Source organism: Mycteria americana, chromosome 18, assembly GCF_035582795.1.
Source record: "Mycteria americana isolate JAX WOST 10 ecotype Jacksonville Zoo and Gardens chromosome 18, USCA_MyAme_1.0, whole genome shotgun sequence".
Taxonomy (NCBI): domain Eukaryota; kingdom Metazoa; phylum Chordata; class Aves; order Ciconiiformes; family Ciconiidae; genus Mycteria; species Mycteria americana.
In genome coordinates, this window is record NC_134382.1 from 6,753,193 (window position 1) to 6,769,974 (window position 16,782).

General features: G+C 46.6%; 1 protein-coding gene across 1 annotated transcript; it reads left to right on the forward strand.

Annotated features, from left to right (window-relative positions):
• The first annotated feature begins 5,130 nt into the window (after positions 1–5,130).
• LOC142418475 (solute carrier family 2, facilitated glucose transporter member 5-like) lies at positions 5,131–16,490 on the forward strand. Its single transcript, XM_075520340.1, has 13 exons — positions 5,131–5,187; positions 5,421–5,432; positions 6,780–6,878; positions 7,340–7,500; positions 8,579–8,703; positions 11,350–11,502; positions 11,586–11,711; positions 12,000–12,187; positions 12,479–12,589; positions 13,057–13,158; positions 13,551–13,626; positions 14,762–14,889; positions 15,550–16,490. The coding sequence occupies exons 1-13, from the start codon at positions 5,131–5,133 to the stop codon at positions 15,781–15,783; spliced, it is 1,572 nt and encodes a 523-aa protein (XP_075376455.1). The 3' UTR covers positions 15,784–16,490.
• The last annotated feature ends 292 nt before the right edge of the window (positions 16,491–16,782 follow it).

The window sequence follows — 16,782 nt, forward strand, 5'->3', positions numbered from 1 at the left end:
TACTTGTAGATATGTTCCTCTTATTATCTTTTTGTATGTATAGAAACGTAAACCTTTCATCAGATTGAGCAACCTGTCCACCAGTATGTATTATTATAGTTCGTTCTTACCGGCCTATTGCTATGAACTGTGAAGAGACCTCTGAGAAGTGAGTATGTGGGTCTTGTTGACCTTATGGACTGTGGCTCTCAGCTATGTGAGAGGACAAATGTTATGTAATCATGAGATTACAAATAGCGCTTTCTCCAAATGAGACCAAGCTGTAAGATAGGTGCGACTAATGTTGGGGAGAGCTGGTGCCATCCCAGGACTTGCCCAATTAGAGAAAATTCAAGTCATTATGGGGAGAAAAACCTGAGGCGTGGGCGGGCTGACAGTTGAGTATTGCTTTGTAAGTTGCCATGATTCCAACCTGTGAATGAACTTTTCTCGGAATAGGTTCAAACTTTGGCCGTCTCTGAGCTGGGAGCAGCCAAGACCCCTGGGGTAGTACGTGGTGCTGGACCATGGCTATATTCACAACTGATCGAGCGACAGTGTCTGTTACAAGGGTTGCGTAATGCTTCCCATCTGGGATATCTGCTTTTCCGTGGTTTATAACTGTGCCTCAAATTTAACCGGTTGATCTGTGGCAGGCGAGGAAAGGAGGCCGGATGCTGTAGACGGCGAGCAGAGGGAAGCTTGTTTGTTCTGCAGTGTTAGAAGTGATTGAAGGCTTCTTGCAGTATTTTTGGCTGCTCTGTCAGGGCACTTGCAATGTGTGCTTTGTGTCAACACTCTGCCTTCTGACTGCGTGACAAGCCTTTGAGGAAAACGTTGGCTTGCACATCAAGGGCTGTACTTCGGTTTCTCTATCCTAAACATTGCCATCCCTGAGCATGTCTTTGCCACTTGGAGCTCCTATGCTCTGTGCTCCAACACGTGGACTAGGGGTTGATGTCAGAACAAAGGGCAGGGAGCTGAGCTGTGTGCTGGTTTCCAGTAACTCTTGGGAGAATTTGAAGTTCACAGAGTGGTATTTAAGTATATAAAGACAGAAAGAGCTGTACGTGTGGGGAGGGTGCTGGCTGCCTACTATGGGAGTGGAGCCTGGGGAGGGGACATAAGAAAAGCTAGGTCTGCGAAGAGCAGAGCTTCTTAAATAACAAGAGCTGGAAGAAAACCAGGCTGGAAAGAGGAGGAGGACTTGTGGTTGGAAGTGGAGTTGGAAGTTTTAAGACTGACTGGATAAAAAAGTACAAGCCTGCAATGAAAACGTTGAGCGGAGGAGAGCGGGCTGTGTGAAGGAGGCAGGAGTGGGATGCAGCTCTGGATTGAGGGGAAGAAGAGCAAAGGGCTGGAGGGTGCTTGCCCACGCTTTTTCCACAGGCAGGAGTTGTAGAACTTGGTGAGTTCACCTTTTGCTTATACATACTATCACTACTGTTAGACTGCTGATCAGTACTGTTGATACTGATTTGGTCATTGCAAAATCCGATTCTCCTTTTCTCCCTTTTAGTCTTCTTCCCAAGACTTGAGTCTAATTGTGCAAGATGATCCCCGGCTCTAGGAGTGAACCAAGGTTCTGTAGTACAGGAGGATTTGGGCGACGTCGGTTTTACTTTAAAACCTAGAAGTTGACAAACCATCTATTTGCAAGAAAAGGATAAATCTTCTTGTTGCTAAAGCAGAGGAGCATCTTAGAAAAGTAATTTCTGGCTGTGCCACTACTATCCTCTCTTCTCGTGATGAGGAACAGTTACGGAGATGACACCAGAGTACTCTAATGCTGCTGAACCGAATGTCTGTAAGACTCACAGCTGCATAATACAAGTGACTCCTGCTACTCAGAAGCAGCGTGAAGGTCTGTTGCGCTGCACTGAATTCCATGTATCTTGTAGTCTGTGCAACCCTATAGGGAACCGCAGCAATCAGTGCAGAGTGGCATGAGCTGGCAAAAGGCAGGTCTTGGCTGGCACAGTCGGTATTTCTGTCCTGGATAGAAAAATGAACCCACTAAGGTCCAGGAGGGCAGTGCGTGGGTATTCTGACAGTCAGGTGCTTCTGCTGAACAAAGGGCAGATGGAGATTTAATATTCAAGCATTCCAACCCTTTCTGAAACACCTCCGGGGTCACACAACCCTGCCAATAGAGAAAGGACCAGACAGTTCCCAGACCAACTTACCAGATCGTGGTATGGTAAGTTCACAGGTCTGTCTGCTCCTTTGTTTTTATTTTGGGGATGTGTCTGTATGGCTGAGGCTCTTCTGAGATGGTCTTCGAGGGCAGCAATGGAAACAGGAGAAGGCTGGCAGGACGCTACCTAGCATTGCCTTTGTGCAGCAAAAATAGGGTCTCGTTTACTTCTTAGTTCCCGAGCCTCGTGTGTGCTGCTCCTTACCTGCAGACTGTGCTTATTTATCCAGCAATCCCCTGTCCTATTGCTAGGGGATCAGACTGCCGTATCTACCTCTTACTTAATTGGCTGGACGCCATTTATGCAGCTGATAAAGCAGTATCTGTATATGACTAATTTGCAGGCAAATTACTTGTAACTTAAATTATTGTTTCACCTTGAGGCCCCAGTTGTAGCTCAGGACTGCTTATGATATTGAATTAGCCTTGACTGAACATGCCATTCCTTCCCAAAATGCAGGTGAAAAGGCTGCTAATGTCACTCTTCTGGACGTGTACTGTGGGACGTCTCCTAATAAGCGTCCTCACTGCAAGCATTGCAATCGGCATACTGCAGCATGGCTGACTGCCAGCTCCTAATCTAACCATCACTTTTCTATAGCTCAGTGCTAATGTTCTCCAGCAGATCTATTCTCCTGGAAATTAAGCCTCCCCTCTTAATTATTTTTGCCAAGGATATCAGGGTTTCACAGGATCCAGCTTTGAGCACAGACAACTGGGCTGAGTGTAAATGGTTTCCTGCACACGTGCATGGGAACTCTTACCATGTGGTGGACAAGTGCAGAGGAGAGAAGATACAGAGCTGAGTTAATGTCTTCAGGCGAACGCACTCGGGGGTGAAGAGCAGATGTAAGAAGCTGTAGCTGAAGTTGAAAATGTGCTTGTAAAATGCCTGTAAAATTTGCTCTCTCTGCTTGTTACTGGCTCTGTTCTTTGCCCAAGTCCAACAGGATCTCGGCTGTTGAAGAAGTTATACCCCTGCAATTGCTTTGAAAGTCCAAGGAGAAGTTCATTCCCCATCCTGTCTCCCTTCATTGAACTCTTCCAAGATCATCCCAGTGCCAGTTACGACCTTACGGATGTTGTTACCAGATTCTTGCTGTGACTGGCAAATACTGAAAGTGTTCTGCTGCCATAAGCAAATATTTACTCTGATGAAGGATTTCTGATGGCAAATATACATGTCCTGTTTGATTTCTGTATGTGTCAAGATTATTTCTTCAAGTTCAGGGAAGGAGTTTAAAGACCATGATAGAGAATTCTCCTTTCTTATTATTACTGAGCATCAAAGTGGCTGTCATTCTGCTAAGAGCTCCCAGAAGAATTAGACTGCCTTTAAAGAACAGGGATTTCACAAAAGAAGTTTGTCCTCCTTGCAACTTCCCCACCCCTGGGGCAGAATGGCTCCCTTTCCATTTTCTCTCTTCTGGCCAAAGATCTGTGGAAGTGAGAACTAAACTAGCTGCTGAGTGAGCTATGACCTGTCCCGTTTGTTTTGGGGTGCTTTGAGCAATGTTTGAAGGCAGCATGGGAAAAGCTGAGCTAGCTCAGTGTCTTGGTTAGTGCCAGCTAGCTACATTCTCTGGTACATTCTGTCAATGGGAATGCAGAGAAAGGTAGAGAAAGATGAGTTATGGGTGAAATGAAGATTCTGGTTTGCATCTCTCTTCAGTTAAGACACCAAGCGATAGGTGGGACTGAAGCAGTAGTTCCTGAAAGAGACAGGAGTGTTCTTGAGGTGTGATCCACTGTCAAGATATCCTAGCAAACAGCATCCTTGAGGATGTTAACTTATAACTAATGCAATGAAAGACAACTGACAAGAAGTCTAGAGCCTAAGCTCCACTACCCTGAAAGCAACAGGGCTCTGTCCCCATTCCTACTTTAAGAGCAGGATGCTTTCACCTGGAGGAAGGGAGGCTGCAACCAAAGAATGCATGCAAGGCACATGAACAACTCCTGTTGCTCAAGAGGATGCTTTTTTTTTTTTTTTTTAAGCTGGCTGTTAAAGATAGATGGACCAATAACAACAAGGTTTGGCTCCAGTTTCTCCAGCTGCTGGAGGTATCTGTGAACTTTGCATTTCACTGATAAACTCTAGAAATTGTGGTTGACTATTAACCAAGTCCTGTACTATTCAAAGCAGTCTCATAGCGTAGGAGGTTAATACTAAGCCAGCAACACGTGGTATACCTTGCAGGTAGAGGGAAAGGAACTAACGTGCTTTGGTGGAAAAACAGCGTGTTCTGTGCGCTGTCAAAAACACAAATCTGAGAGGATGAGCCTGTTCTCTGCGAACTGCAGAAGTGCCCTGAGCGAGTTGGTCTGTGCAAGGTAGGACGATGAGCAGCATTTCATCCCAAGGGCAGGTATGCAATTTGTGGCTGCAGGAGGAGGGTTAGTACAGTTCCGTTTTACCGCTGTGGCCCCTGGCAAACACCCTCTCTGTTGCCAAGGCTGCTCCCACAGAATGCCCCATTTTCCCCGGAATGCAGCAGTTGCCAGGCAGCCTCTCCAGCTGTGCCGTCCACAGCTGCCCAGGAGCTGCAGCAGCTCTATGGCTATAGACTCATCTTGTCCATGTAGATATAGCTGGGGGAAACCAGCTCCTGTAGCAGCTCTTGCGATATCTGCCCCTTCTAGTTGGACAGATGAACCTGTTCCCCTGGAGCTAGGCAGCACCTCTGTGTTTTGAGCCAGGATCTGGCCAAAGAACATCTGACCTAGCGGCGACAGACTTGAGCAAGGAAAAGAAAGAGAAGACACGAGGGAGTCGTGCAGAGTAAGGGAGTGATCAGACAACAACCACTTACTTCGGCTGATAGAGCTTGTCGGTGATTGGATGCTTTCTGAAAAGTCAGAGGGGGATTTTCTGTGTAGGGCGTTTCCATCCCCTGCGTTGTCTGTTTTGGCTATAAAAGCCCATACTCGGCATCTGCGATTGAAACACCAAAATGAAGTTGAAAGGAGAGAAGCAGGAGAGCTCTGACTACAGTGAAGGTTCAAAGGGGGTAAGTATGCTGGACTCTATGCTTCCAACTTGAGCCTCCCACAGAGATACAGAGCAAGCTATTTGAGATCTGCAGGTACTTGGAGAGGAAGGAGAAGACCAAGATCTTTTGGGCTAACATATCCACAACTGATCTCACAGGCAGAGCGGAGATGCATATGTTCTTGAACCCAGTTTACGTCCGTCTGCAGCGTAGTATTGCACCGAGTCTCGTGATTTTCTCTCTGTCTGCAGCTGACCTACCGTGTAACTTCTGTGTGACTTTCCTCTTCTGTGTGTGAGTTTTCTTTCCTACTTTCTAATCAGTTTTAGGCTGTAGATGCTTCTGGATGGGGGCTGCCTTTCACAGCAGCATTTCTGTGGAATCTTGCACAGTGCAATGCTCGTGTATGCCAGAGGTTTTCCTAAAAATGCTGAATGTGAATAATTAACACCAGTGGCTCTTTTGAGCTCCTGGGATTTGTTTAATGAGAGCAAGGCAGCCTGCCTTTCGTCACCAATGAGAGAATGTCAACAGTCTACCCCTAGAAAATGTAGCTGGAAGCCTCGGCTTCCTCCTGATCTTTACTCTGAGATTGACTTGAATTTTGATCTCCTACAGTGCCGTAAACTCTGCAGGTCTCTGGAGGTGAGCTGCTAGAGCTTCTGAGGAACACAGGGACATGTGTTCCAAAGCAGCTCTTTGGACACATGTTCAATTAGGGAAATGACAGATCCTTCATGTGGGACCCGAGTTGGGTGTTGGGACATAAAACCTTGCAGACATGAAGACTGGTGACAGAAAATTATACGTCTGAATGACAAATTACTTTATTGATGTAGCAGCAATGAGGTATATTAATGAGCTATAAAAAAAAGCAAGCTCAGTCAACGCAGTAGGGCCAGCCTGAGGACTGAATAAGCAACTAAATTGTTGCGAAAAGCGAGTTGCTTGTAACCCTGAGGACTATGTACCCACAAACATGGTTGGTGTTTGATCCTACTGCAGGTGGCAATTTCACCCTTCTGTTTAACTGCGAAGCGCTGCTCTTACACCCGACAACCAAGCCCTCGCTGAGCTACTTGGATAAATTCTAATTGGCTCCAGCGGCAATCGGATTAGATCCATAAACAGCTTGATCCTGAAACGTGGGAGGCAGAACAAGCCAGCGTGTGGAAGCAGAACAAATGAACAGGAAAGGGATTTTGCCACTTCATACAAAATCTCTTCTTTTTAAAGCTTTCCTCTGCCAATATCCTGTGTTATTTCACTAACCAATTTGCATATTGGAAAAAGAATAATTGCATACAACTTTTTTCGCTGCGGGGTGGTATTTTGAGAATGATAACTTAAAAATTATTCATCATCCAAATGATCCATCAATACCAGGAAAGAGTAGAATGAATTACTGTAACGACTATGTGCAAATCAAGCAGAACAAAATGAGTTATAATGAAAACAACCCATTGGGCTTTCTTTATACAGCAACATGAAGTGAAAATCACAGGAGGCAAGTCTTAGGGTATTTCTTTATTTTTACTGAATTTCATTTATACCTAAAAGCCAAACCTGCTTCTAAGGCGGTGTTTGTGTGTTTTCTTTCCCCGCTGCAGAAAATGACGCTTTTGCTTGCGCTGGTAGCACTGATATCTGCATTTGGGTCTTCTTTCCAGTATGGCTACAACGTGTCTGTGATCAATTCTCCAGCCCCGGTAGGTTGGACCGTGGAGTGGACCATGACCTAGGAGTAGGTTTACAAACAAAACAAGGCGGGAGCGTAACAGCAGGTTATGGGTGTTTGTGGGCAGATGCTTGTACTTCTCCGTGCTTTGAATCACCGGGCACCTGGTGAGAAGCGGTTCCCCAGGAAAGGGAAGGGGGCCGTTACGGTGTGTAACGCTGCTGTTCGGACTTTGTGCCGAGGGGAGGCAGGGCACGAGGAATGCCTTCCCTTCTGGAAACCAGGCAAATCCCATAAGGCAGGATAACTTGTAGTAACAGTTATCTAGTCCAGGCTTTTCCATCATCCCTCTCTTGCATTCATTTTGCAACTCAGCCATTCTGTTTTTTATCAAGACATTTGTGTAAAGCTTTATGGCATTTGTTGTTAATTAACTTTTACAGCATGAAAATTTTACGTACTGTGCTAAACATGCTCTGTGTTTCATTCCAGTACATGCAAGACTTTTACAACCAAACCTACTTCAACAGGAGTGGAGTGCCCATGGACAGTGGCTTCCAGACACTGCTCTGGTCTCTTACTGTGTCCATGTACCCTCTGGGTGGCTTGTTTGGGTCCCTCATGGTGTGGCCTCTGGTCAACAATTGTGGCCGGTATGTGACAGTGGTGTTTAACATCCTTCATCAACAGTTCAGATAAGACTTGCCTCACCGGTCACTCCGGCTTGCCAAGCCCATCAGGAGCATGACTGTGTCACGCACACCTTGATTGTAAGGCAGATGGGCCGGTGATTAGTTGCTGGACTCAGCAATACGTGTTGTCTCCCACATGTAGAAGAATTTATATGGTTTCACTATGGCCAAGGCCCGGCTGTATGCTGGGCACTGAGCCAGGTAGAGAGCAATGATGAAAGCCCTGGGCTGGGATCCGAGATCAGGCCCAGCTTCTGCTGCGCGGGTTTCCTGAGAAACTTCAGTTCTTTCTTGAAGCCTTCATTCCCTTCAGGAGAAATGGGACAATCGCCATTTTCTCTTTGACTCGTCTTTGGGAAGGTGATTCATCTGAGTTTTGGACATGTCGTGGTTTAACCCCAGCCGGCAACTCAGCCCCACACAGCCGCTCGCTCGCTCCCCCCCCGGTGGGATGGGGGAGAGAATCGGAAGAGTAAAAGTGAGAAAACTCATGGGTTGAGATAAAGACAGTTCAATAGGGAAAGCAAAAGCCGCGCACGCAAGCGAAGCAAAGCAAGGAATTCCTTCACTCCTTCCCATGGGCAGGCAGGGGCTCAGCCATCTCCAGGAAAGCAGGGCTCCAGCACGTGTAACGGGGACTTGGGAAGACAAACGCCATCGCTCCGAACGTCCCCCCCTTCCTTCTTCTTCCCCAGCTTTATATACTGAGCATGACGCCCTATGGTATGGAATAGCCCTTTGGGCAGTTGGGGTCAGCTGTCCTGGCTGTGCCCCCTCCCAGCTCCTTGTGCACCTGGCAGAGCAGAAAAGTCCTTGACCAGTGCAAACATCACTTAGCAACAACTAAACCATCCCTGGTTATCAACACTGCTTCCAGCACAAATCCAAAATATAGCCCCATACTAGCTACTAGGAAGAAAATCAACTCTATCCCAGCCAAAACCAGCACAGGACAGTATAACACAGAGGGGATCTATCTGCTCTGGGGGCCTTAGAAAAAATAAACTGAATCTGTTTCCTTCTGTATTACTTTTTGCAGAAAGGGCACTTTGCTGATAAACAACCTCTTCTCTATTGCTGCTGCAATCCTTATGGGAACCTCAGAGCTAGCAAAAACCTTTGAAGTAATCATCCTTTCACGTGTTATCATGGGAATATATGCTGGTAAGTGAGAGGTTGGATGGTAAAGCGAAAGCAATAAATTTATTCTTGGCTACGTAAAGGTTTTTTATTCTCGCAACAGATGGTTTCACAGGTAGCACATTTGAGCCATACATCTGCATAACAGTGCTGTACTTGCTTGAGTAACAGTTGTCATCTGCATGTTGCAGAAGTACTAAAGATCTCTAGCAAACAACGGCAGTGGGACTGGACTTTAAGATGTACAGAGGAGATGTGTGTCTGTAGGTGCAGCTATCCTCTGTAATAAGCATCTGCTAGGCACTGGAGCTCCAACAGCATGATTGGGTATGCTGTTGGAGATATGATGATGATAATTTGTTCTCCCAGACATCTTAAAGCAGATAGCCTAGCTTTATTTTTTTGCCTCTTTTTTTGCTTTTTAACATAATCAGAAACAGAATATCCTTCTAAGTCAAAGTCATTGGAGACAATGCCAGATCCAATAACACAGTCCTGGAACCGACTGTTCTTCCTGCAGGAGAAAAGAAATGTTAAAAAGGAGAGCGAAGGGTTCGGAGCCGCTGGATTTACTGCAAAGATAGCGGGAAGCCGAGGAGAAGGGTGTATGTGAGTTGCTGGTATAAGCGGCTGTATTAGAGCTACAGTAATATGGAACGAACAGAAACCCAGAATGGCTGGGTACCCCGTGCAGTACTGTACCGAGTGTATGCACGGTCAGGTTGATAAGGGTCCTAACAGTATTTAGGCTCGATTAATTGGCTTTGGGCTGGCGAGACTGACATGCTCCATGGCTTACTAGCGAGTTGGGATATCCTGTAAAGGTAAAACGCGAGAACACTGACATGGGAAGACAACTTGATCTGTAATGTGCAGCAATTGCAATTGGTGAGCTAAGGCAGGAAATTTATCTAGTCCAATGGTTTTGTTTTGGCTTTTGACTCTCCTAAGCCTGGCAGCTGCCCTTAGCATTGGTTCTCTGAATAAATACTAAGGGACCTGTTAAGTGTGATCCCTCCTTCCAGTTACTTATAAGTGACAAAAGAATCTGGACTGGCTGTCCTGACTTGCCCTTCGCAGCTTGAGCTCACTTGAGCTGTGGACACGGTGTCTGGGGAGGGAAGCTGCTGAGCCAGGGCAGCCGGCTTCAGGCTCTGGTAGGATCCAGGCGTCACTCGTCCTTGCAGAAGGGCAGCTCCGGTGCCGGTAGCACTGTTGACAGCCCTGTTGCATGCAGGGCCCCTGATCAGCTTGTGACAGGGCTTGATCAGCGTAGGTCTGAACAGTTAGAAAGCCACTGTCGAACGCGGTAGTCCAGGAGTCGCTGCTAGCATGTTTTAATCTGGGCAATTAAAAGGCTGGTTATAGTGTGAACTTAGTACACCTCACGAGATGAGTTTCATAATGTTTTCTAGTTGCTTTAATACTTGTTTCCATGCCTTTTGGCTTTCACATAACAGCTTGATCATCTTTGTAACTCCAAGCTCCTGAAGGCTAGGAACTTTAGAAATGTAAGATAAGAGTCTCATGTGGTCACTTGACTCCAGGAGTTTGGGTTTTGCATGCCAGGATTTACAGCAGAAGCATGGGAGCTGGCAGCTCTCTGGGGTTACTGTGGGTAACCATGCAATGTTCCTCAAAATAACCTGTGTCTTTAGTGTCCTATTAGAGTAGAAATGCCTCTTCCAGCCTGCTACCTGTAAGAGAGCTTAAACCAGCAAAGCTCTCTGCGAAGCATTACTGAGCAATTAAGAGTAGTGGATTTTTAAAAGCCAGCAAGAATTCACATCCTTCCACCCTCACATCAGCTTGTTTGGATACTGATTTATTTTCTTGTTTTAGAGGAAGTAGAAATTCCTCCCCTATACTTTGAGTTTGTTTCCAAACCTGAAGTAGCACACAATTTTTCTTTGCATGTATTGTGTTGAAGTACTTGGTAGACTCTGCTGGGAGAAAGCTACTTTTAGGAAGATGAACACTGAGAGCCCCCAAATCATCTGCCAGCTCTGTAGGCAAGACAGGCTACCATTAGCCTTCTCGGACTCCTAAAATGCTCTGCTGCTGAGCAGTTAATAAGTTGGACCCTCAAAGCACCAGAACGTGGGCAGGTTGCACTCCCAAGGCCCATCGTGCACACGTGGTTGGTTCCCTACTGTATTTCAGTTGAAATGGGTGAAACAATCCAGGCTCCTTGAATTAACTGCAGCATGGGAATGCCTCTGCAGCTCAGCCACAGAGATGATTTCTGTCTTACGTTTAAGATATGTGAGTATAATATTGACAACCTTGGTGAAGAGACAGCATTTCTTATGAACAGAGAGGTAGTGGGACAAACTTCTTTCTCTAACGGCTTCTGGAGGAAGCTAGATTCCTGGGCACCAGATGCAGTGATGGATTTTGTACCTGTCCACCTACCGAGGGAACCAGTGCCACATGGTTTTTGTCCCATGTTCCACTGAAGAGCGAGGAAAGCATACACAGCTTATCCACTGGCCAGAAGATGACATTAAATCTTCAGCTGGAGCAGAAGGGTTTGAGTGTGAGGTTTCCATGTGTCCTCTGGTCCAGCAGGGATCACTTTGGTCTCACGTGGGGAAAAAGGTAAGTAAGCTGAAGATGGTGAGTGTGCTGACGTCAGCTGCTTGTCTAACTTTGTTCTCTAACTACTAGGTCTGGCCTCCAATGTGGTTCCCATGTTCCTTGGAGAAATGTCCCCCAAAAATCTGAGAGGTGCTATTGGGGTAGTACCCCAGCTCTTCATCACTCTTGGGATCCTTGTAGCTCAGATCCTTGGTCTCCACAGCATCCTTGGGAATGCTGAAGGTAAAGCCCTAGCTCGGGACTTTTCTGTGGGCTCCATTGGGGAAAGACTTCTCACAGTTGTCATCTTGTCTTGCTTGTTGCAGGCTGGCCCGTGCTGCTGGGGCTCACTGGGATCCCATCACTAATTCAGCTTCTTATATTGCCCTTTTTCCCTGAGAGTCCCAGATATCTGCTGATACAAAAGGGCAATGAAGAGCAAGCACGACAAGGTAGAGCATCATCCTTTAATGAAAGGGGAGGTGGAATGGGATAGATCTGACTGTGGGTCATGACTGACAGCAACCAACAGTGAAGCAAGCTAGTGTGAAATTCTTCATTGGCATGTTGCTGGTGGATGGAATTCCTGCAACATTGCTCTTTTCTCTGCATATGTGAATCTCTGACTTCCCACCATGGAAGCACGGTTGCCCATATTGTTCTGACTTGAATTGAAAGAAGGAGAGCTCACTGTAGACCTGTTCTCTGGGGTCCATAACTCACCTTCCTCTCCCAACTAGCTCTGCAGAAGCTGCGAGGCTGGGATGATGTGGATGATGAGATGGAAGAAATGCGCCAAGAAGACTCATCAGAAAAGGAAGAAGGACATTTCTCTGTACTCAGCCTATGCACCTTCAGAGGACTGCGATGGCAGCTCATCTCTATCATTGTCATGATGATGGGCCAGCAGCTCTCTGGGGTTAATGCGGTGAGTGGGAAGGCATGTGGGCAAGGCCAGTGGGGTCAGTAATAAAGGGATGGGACTGCAGAGTGGATGATGTGGGGCAGTGCTGACACAGGAGCTAGAACCTAGGACACAGGAGTACCCCTTCATCAGGGACACTGGTTCTGCATCACGTTGTGGCGCAATGTCTCCAGAAACGAAAGAATTCAGTTCTTGGGCTTCTGTGCGCCAGTTCCAGGATGTAAAAGCAGCCAAAATGGGATTCCTGTGTTCTGCCTTTGGCCACATACAAACACAGCTGTGGTTTTGCTCCAGGTCTTCTACTACGCAGACAGAATCTTCCAGTCGGCAGGTGTGGACAAGAACAACGTTCAATATGTCACTGTGTCGATAGGTGCCATCAATGTCGTCATGACTTTGCTTGCTGTAAGTTTCTGTTAGGGCTCTTGGAGTTCTAGCTTGTCCAGTCTCCCCTGTCTGTCACTGTTTAAATTAGATTGTTACTGACACATACTGCGAGCTGCTTGGCACAACAGATGCCCTGCAGTGTCCCTTGGGCGAAGGCAGCTATGTTAAAGTGATTGATCGTGCTGATTTCTCACATGCCTCGGAAGCTTTCAGTCTCGGGTCTCCAGGCTGATATGCCCTCCTTTTGCTGTCCAGTGTTACCGTGCAGGGTTTCCATGCAGTTCTCGCTGGGACTGGGTACTGAAGAATGGCCTGCCTGTTCTCTCAGTGGTATTGACGCATCCAGCTTTTTGCAGTTCCTGGGTGGCTTCATGCCCACAGTCTATCCGTAGATGGTAGAAATCAGATTACCTTAATAAATGTTTCTGGAATAAGAAGTGCTGTGCCCAGGTGTCTGGTCTCTCACCCTCTTCTGTCTCTTTCAGGTTTTCATCGTGGAATCCCTGGGGAGGAGAATCCTTCTCCTTGCTGGCTTTGGATTGTGCTGTGTCTCCTGTGCAGTGTTAACTTTGGCCCTCAATCTCCAGGTCTGTAGATGAATGGCTCAGGTGATCCTACCCGTGCATTTCTGGACCTTCCAGGGAACAGGCCACTGGTATATTTTGAAGTTACTTCTACACCCTGGGCGGGAGGGGACAGTATGAAAGGTCTTTGTACTTGTATATCTACCTAAAGTAAACCCAGGAAAAGCTATGATCCTGCTTGTCTGAATACTCCTTCCAGTGTGTCATGTTCATACTACCTGTTACATCCATTTGTTGGAAGCAAGGATCATACCCAGGCTATGATTTTTGTGGCTAAGTATGGAGGGTGACACTGGCTTTAGAATGCCTTCAAATCTTACTACAAATGGTGCCTTGAATGTGTTGGGGATGTTCAGATAGGAACCACATCTAACCTGTGATTAAATTCTTCACAGACCACTGTCTCATGGATGTCTTACCTCAGCATAGTGTGTGTCATTGTTTACATCGTCGGACACGCTATTGGAGCCAGTAAGTATGCACCGTTTAGTCTAGCCTCCTTCACAAGCTGGGTAAAGCCAAGTGTTATGCTGAATTTCAAATCAAAAGCTTTGTGGAGCTAAGCCAAGGAGATAAAATTTCTTCTCTGGGTGGCCATGCACCTTGTTGATTGTCAGCCAGGCTTATGTTCCAGTGATTAGCTGGCTGTGTCGGTGAGGCAGGGGAGCATCTGGCTTTCAAGAGGAAAAGCAAAAGCACAATTGTGCTTGTGCCCGAGATTCCCCCAGTAAGACCTGGAGCAAAACTACACTGAGATAGCGAGCCCTACCAACTGGGCAGAGATGTTGCGTGCTTGCATCTATAAGCAACAAATCAAATCCGAAGCAACTCAAATTATACGCGTGGCCCTGCACATCACTTTGCAGAAAGGAGATGTGCAGATGGATGTGGATATTGGAAAGGCTTTGTCCTGACTAGCTTCTTAGCATGGTAGAGTTGTCTGTTTAGCTTGGAAAGCCCTGCCAGACCCTTGCTGGATGCAGCGATACGGTTTTGAAACTCCTGTAGAGGTTTCACTGGCAGATGGAATTACGTATAACCTTTCCTTTTCAGTTTATGCCATCAGGCAGATTCAAGCGCCGGGGCAGGGAGATTGCTGGAGGGAGCCCACCAGGCCAGCTGGACCTGTGGCCTGACCCCGTTAACATGGTCTGTTTCTGCTTAACTGTGCCACGGGGCGGCAGTCCGGGGCACGGGCCTGAGAGCTCGTTCCATGAGTCATTTTTCCAACACCTGCATGTGTTGGCATGTTTCTCTGTTTGTTCTTTTTTTAAGAAGCAATCACTTGCTTAGTTGCTGCCCATAGGGTGCTCTCTGGAGAGACAGCTCGTGTTTATCAACCTTATTTTACAATTTGTGCGGGAGATGGGTTCATGGCTAAGGTGCAGCCATAGGAGAGAAGAGGTTGATTGCTGCGTGTGAGCTTAGGAAAGTCATTTAGTTGCCCCGGTTTTTTTTTTATTTAATCCCTTATTTGATTTATTGGGTGTTTCTAAACACTAGTGCTTTAGAAACCATTGCCTGCCACTGAAATCAACGGTGTAATCTAGGAATTCAGAGTGGGGGAATTGCCTTTGGGATTTCCACATATGCAACTACCTTCCAGGTCCAATTCCCTTTGTGATGATCACCGAGATGTTCCTGCAGTCATCCCGGCCGGCAGCGTTCATGGTGGGTGGGTCTGTGCACTGGCTGTGCAACTTCACGGTGGGGCTTGTGTTCCTCTACATGGAGGTAAGATGCGATCACTCGACAGGGCAAAACTTCAGCTTAAAATTAGCGTCTTCACCCCTGTGTTCTTAGAGAGCCTTTTTAATCCTGAGAGCTGTAAATGCCAAAGTTGGTTCCCAGTACCTGTATGCAGGATTATATATTAAGGGCAAGAAACTGATGTTAATCAGCATTTTTTATCACATCTGTCCGTTGCATATGCTTTAAAAGAAAGTGGTTATTTTTCTAGGTGAATGTCTGATGCTGAATTCAGGAGCATGGAACAGATCGCAAATTCCCCATCTTCCATTTTAGCCAATTTTTAGCTTTTGATCTCTAGGTCACCAGTTCAAACTGATCCCCAGCAGGAGTGACCCATAAATTGCTACAGTTGATGGTTTTAGCCTGTGCAAAGGGAGCTGGTGAGTTTAGTTTGATTTATGTCAGACTCTCACCCTCCTTTTCCATTAAATCCATGGTGATTTCCAATAAATTCATGGTGGTGGTATGAGAAGACAGAAGTTAGGGGTGGTTCTAGATTCTAGTTGTTCAACTTAAAATACGTGCACATCACTGTGGCTGCTTTTTTTATAGCTACAGCAGGGTTCAGCATGTCCAAAGCATGTAATGTACACAACTGGAGTATTCCTCTGATCCCTGCTCTGTCGTCTTTCCTTGCCCTAGGCTGGACTGGGGCCCTACAGCTTCCTCATCTTCTGTGCCATCTGCCTCGCCACTATAGTTTACATCTTCTTTATTGTTCCTGAGACGAAGAACAAAACCTTCATGGAAATCAACAGGATCATGGCCAAGAGGAACAAGGTGGAGATTCAGGATGACAAAGAACAGCTTGAGGATTTCCACACTGTCCCAGGCGGGCAGGCAGAGAAGAAAGAAATCTCCAGCAGTGAGCTGTGACCCAGCTCAGTGTTTGGCCTGGCCCAGACATTTTTCAGGATCTGTTCAGCAGGAGAACAATTATATCAATTCATCGTTTGATACTGATCTTCATTCAGACCTTCTGCAAACTTCCCACAGCAGGAGTTTCCAAATAAGCCATTGTGTCTTGAGAGTGTTCTCACTGTGAGTAATTAGCAGGACCATTCTGCTTCATGGCATAGCCATTGCCAAGGCAAATCACTCATTCATGGTATTTGTCACAGGGAAAGGGCAACATCCTCAGCCCAGCTCAGTTCCTGTGATCAAGTAACCTGTGTCATAAGGTGATGTATGTCCCTGATGTCCTGACTGACACATCTCAGGGGACACAAGCCAGCCCTTGGGCTGGGTTTTGGTCAGTCGTGTGCAAGGAGTGCACTGTATTCCTCTGAGGAGCTGTCATTCATGTATTTGAGGGTCCAGCATGAGTGATGCCAGGCCTTTGGTGCTCTGGAGTGGAGAGAGCGTCAGTTGTTCTGAGGTACTTTGTTAGATGGGCTGATAATGGCATTTATCCTGTCAGCTGTTGTCCTTCCTTTGTGTGCTTCAAAGGACCGCTAAACTGGAAATGCATATCGCTATAATCTCACCCCCACCCTGCTCATGAGACTCTCTCCTTCAAATCAAACCTAGAACTCAACTGTTGCTGATGCGTCCTTCCAAAGCCTTATTCTTGAGGTTAGGAGTCATCCATCTGGCTGATCCTTATTCACAGCCAATTGATACCCATTTGTTCCAGTGGCATTCTAGTCTTTGAGCTGTTTAGCTCGCTTCACTCCCTAGTGTTGCCCAAGAGCAACAGTCCCTGTCTTAATCCTTTAATAACCCCATATCCCTGCTCTGTAGCATGAGCCAGTTGGAGCTCATTCATCCCCCAGAGATACATGGTATTGAACTCAGTAAGAACCTCCCTGCGGTGTTGTGGGAGTCAAATTCAGGTTGATTCCTGTGCAGTGGGCTGCAGGTTGGAGCCCGTGT

What these genes read in the sequence shown, in the direction of transcription:
- LOC142418475 (XM_075520340.1), top strand. Translation starts at nt 5,131, where the DNA reads ATGAAGTTGAAAGGAGAGAAGCAGGAGAGCTCTGACTACAGTGAAGGT. An exon ending in CATCCTTGGGAATGCTGAAG is followed by an intron (nt 11,503 to 11,585) that starts GTAAAGCCCTAG and finishes TGCTTGTTGCAG; the next exon opens with GCTGGCCCGTGCTGCTGGGG. An exon ending in TTGTGTTCCTCTACATGGAG is followed by an intron (nt 14,890 to 15,549) that starts GTAAGATGCGAT and finishes TCCTTGCCCTAG; the next exon opens with GCTGGACTGGGGCCCTACAG.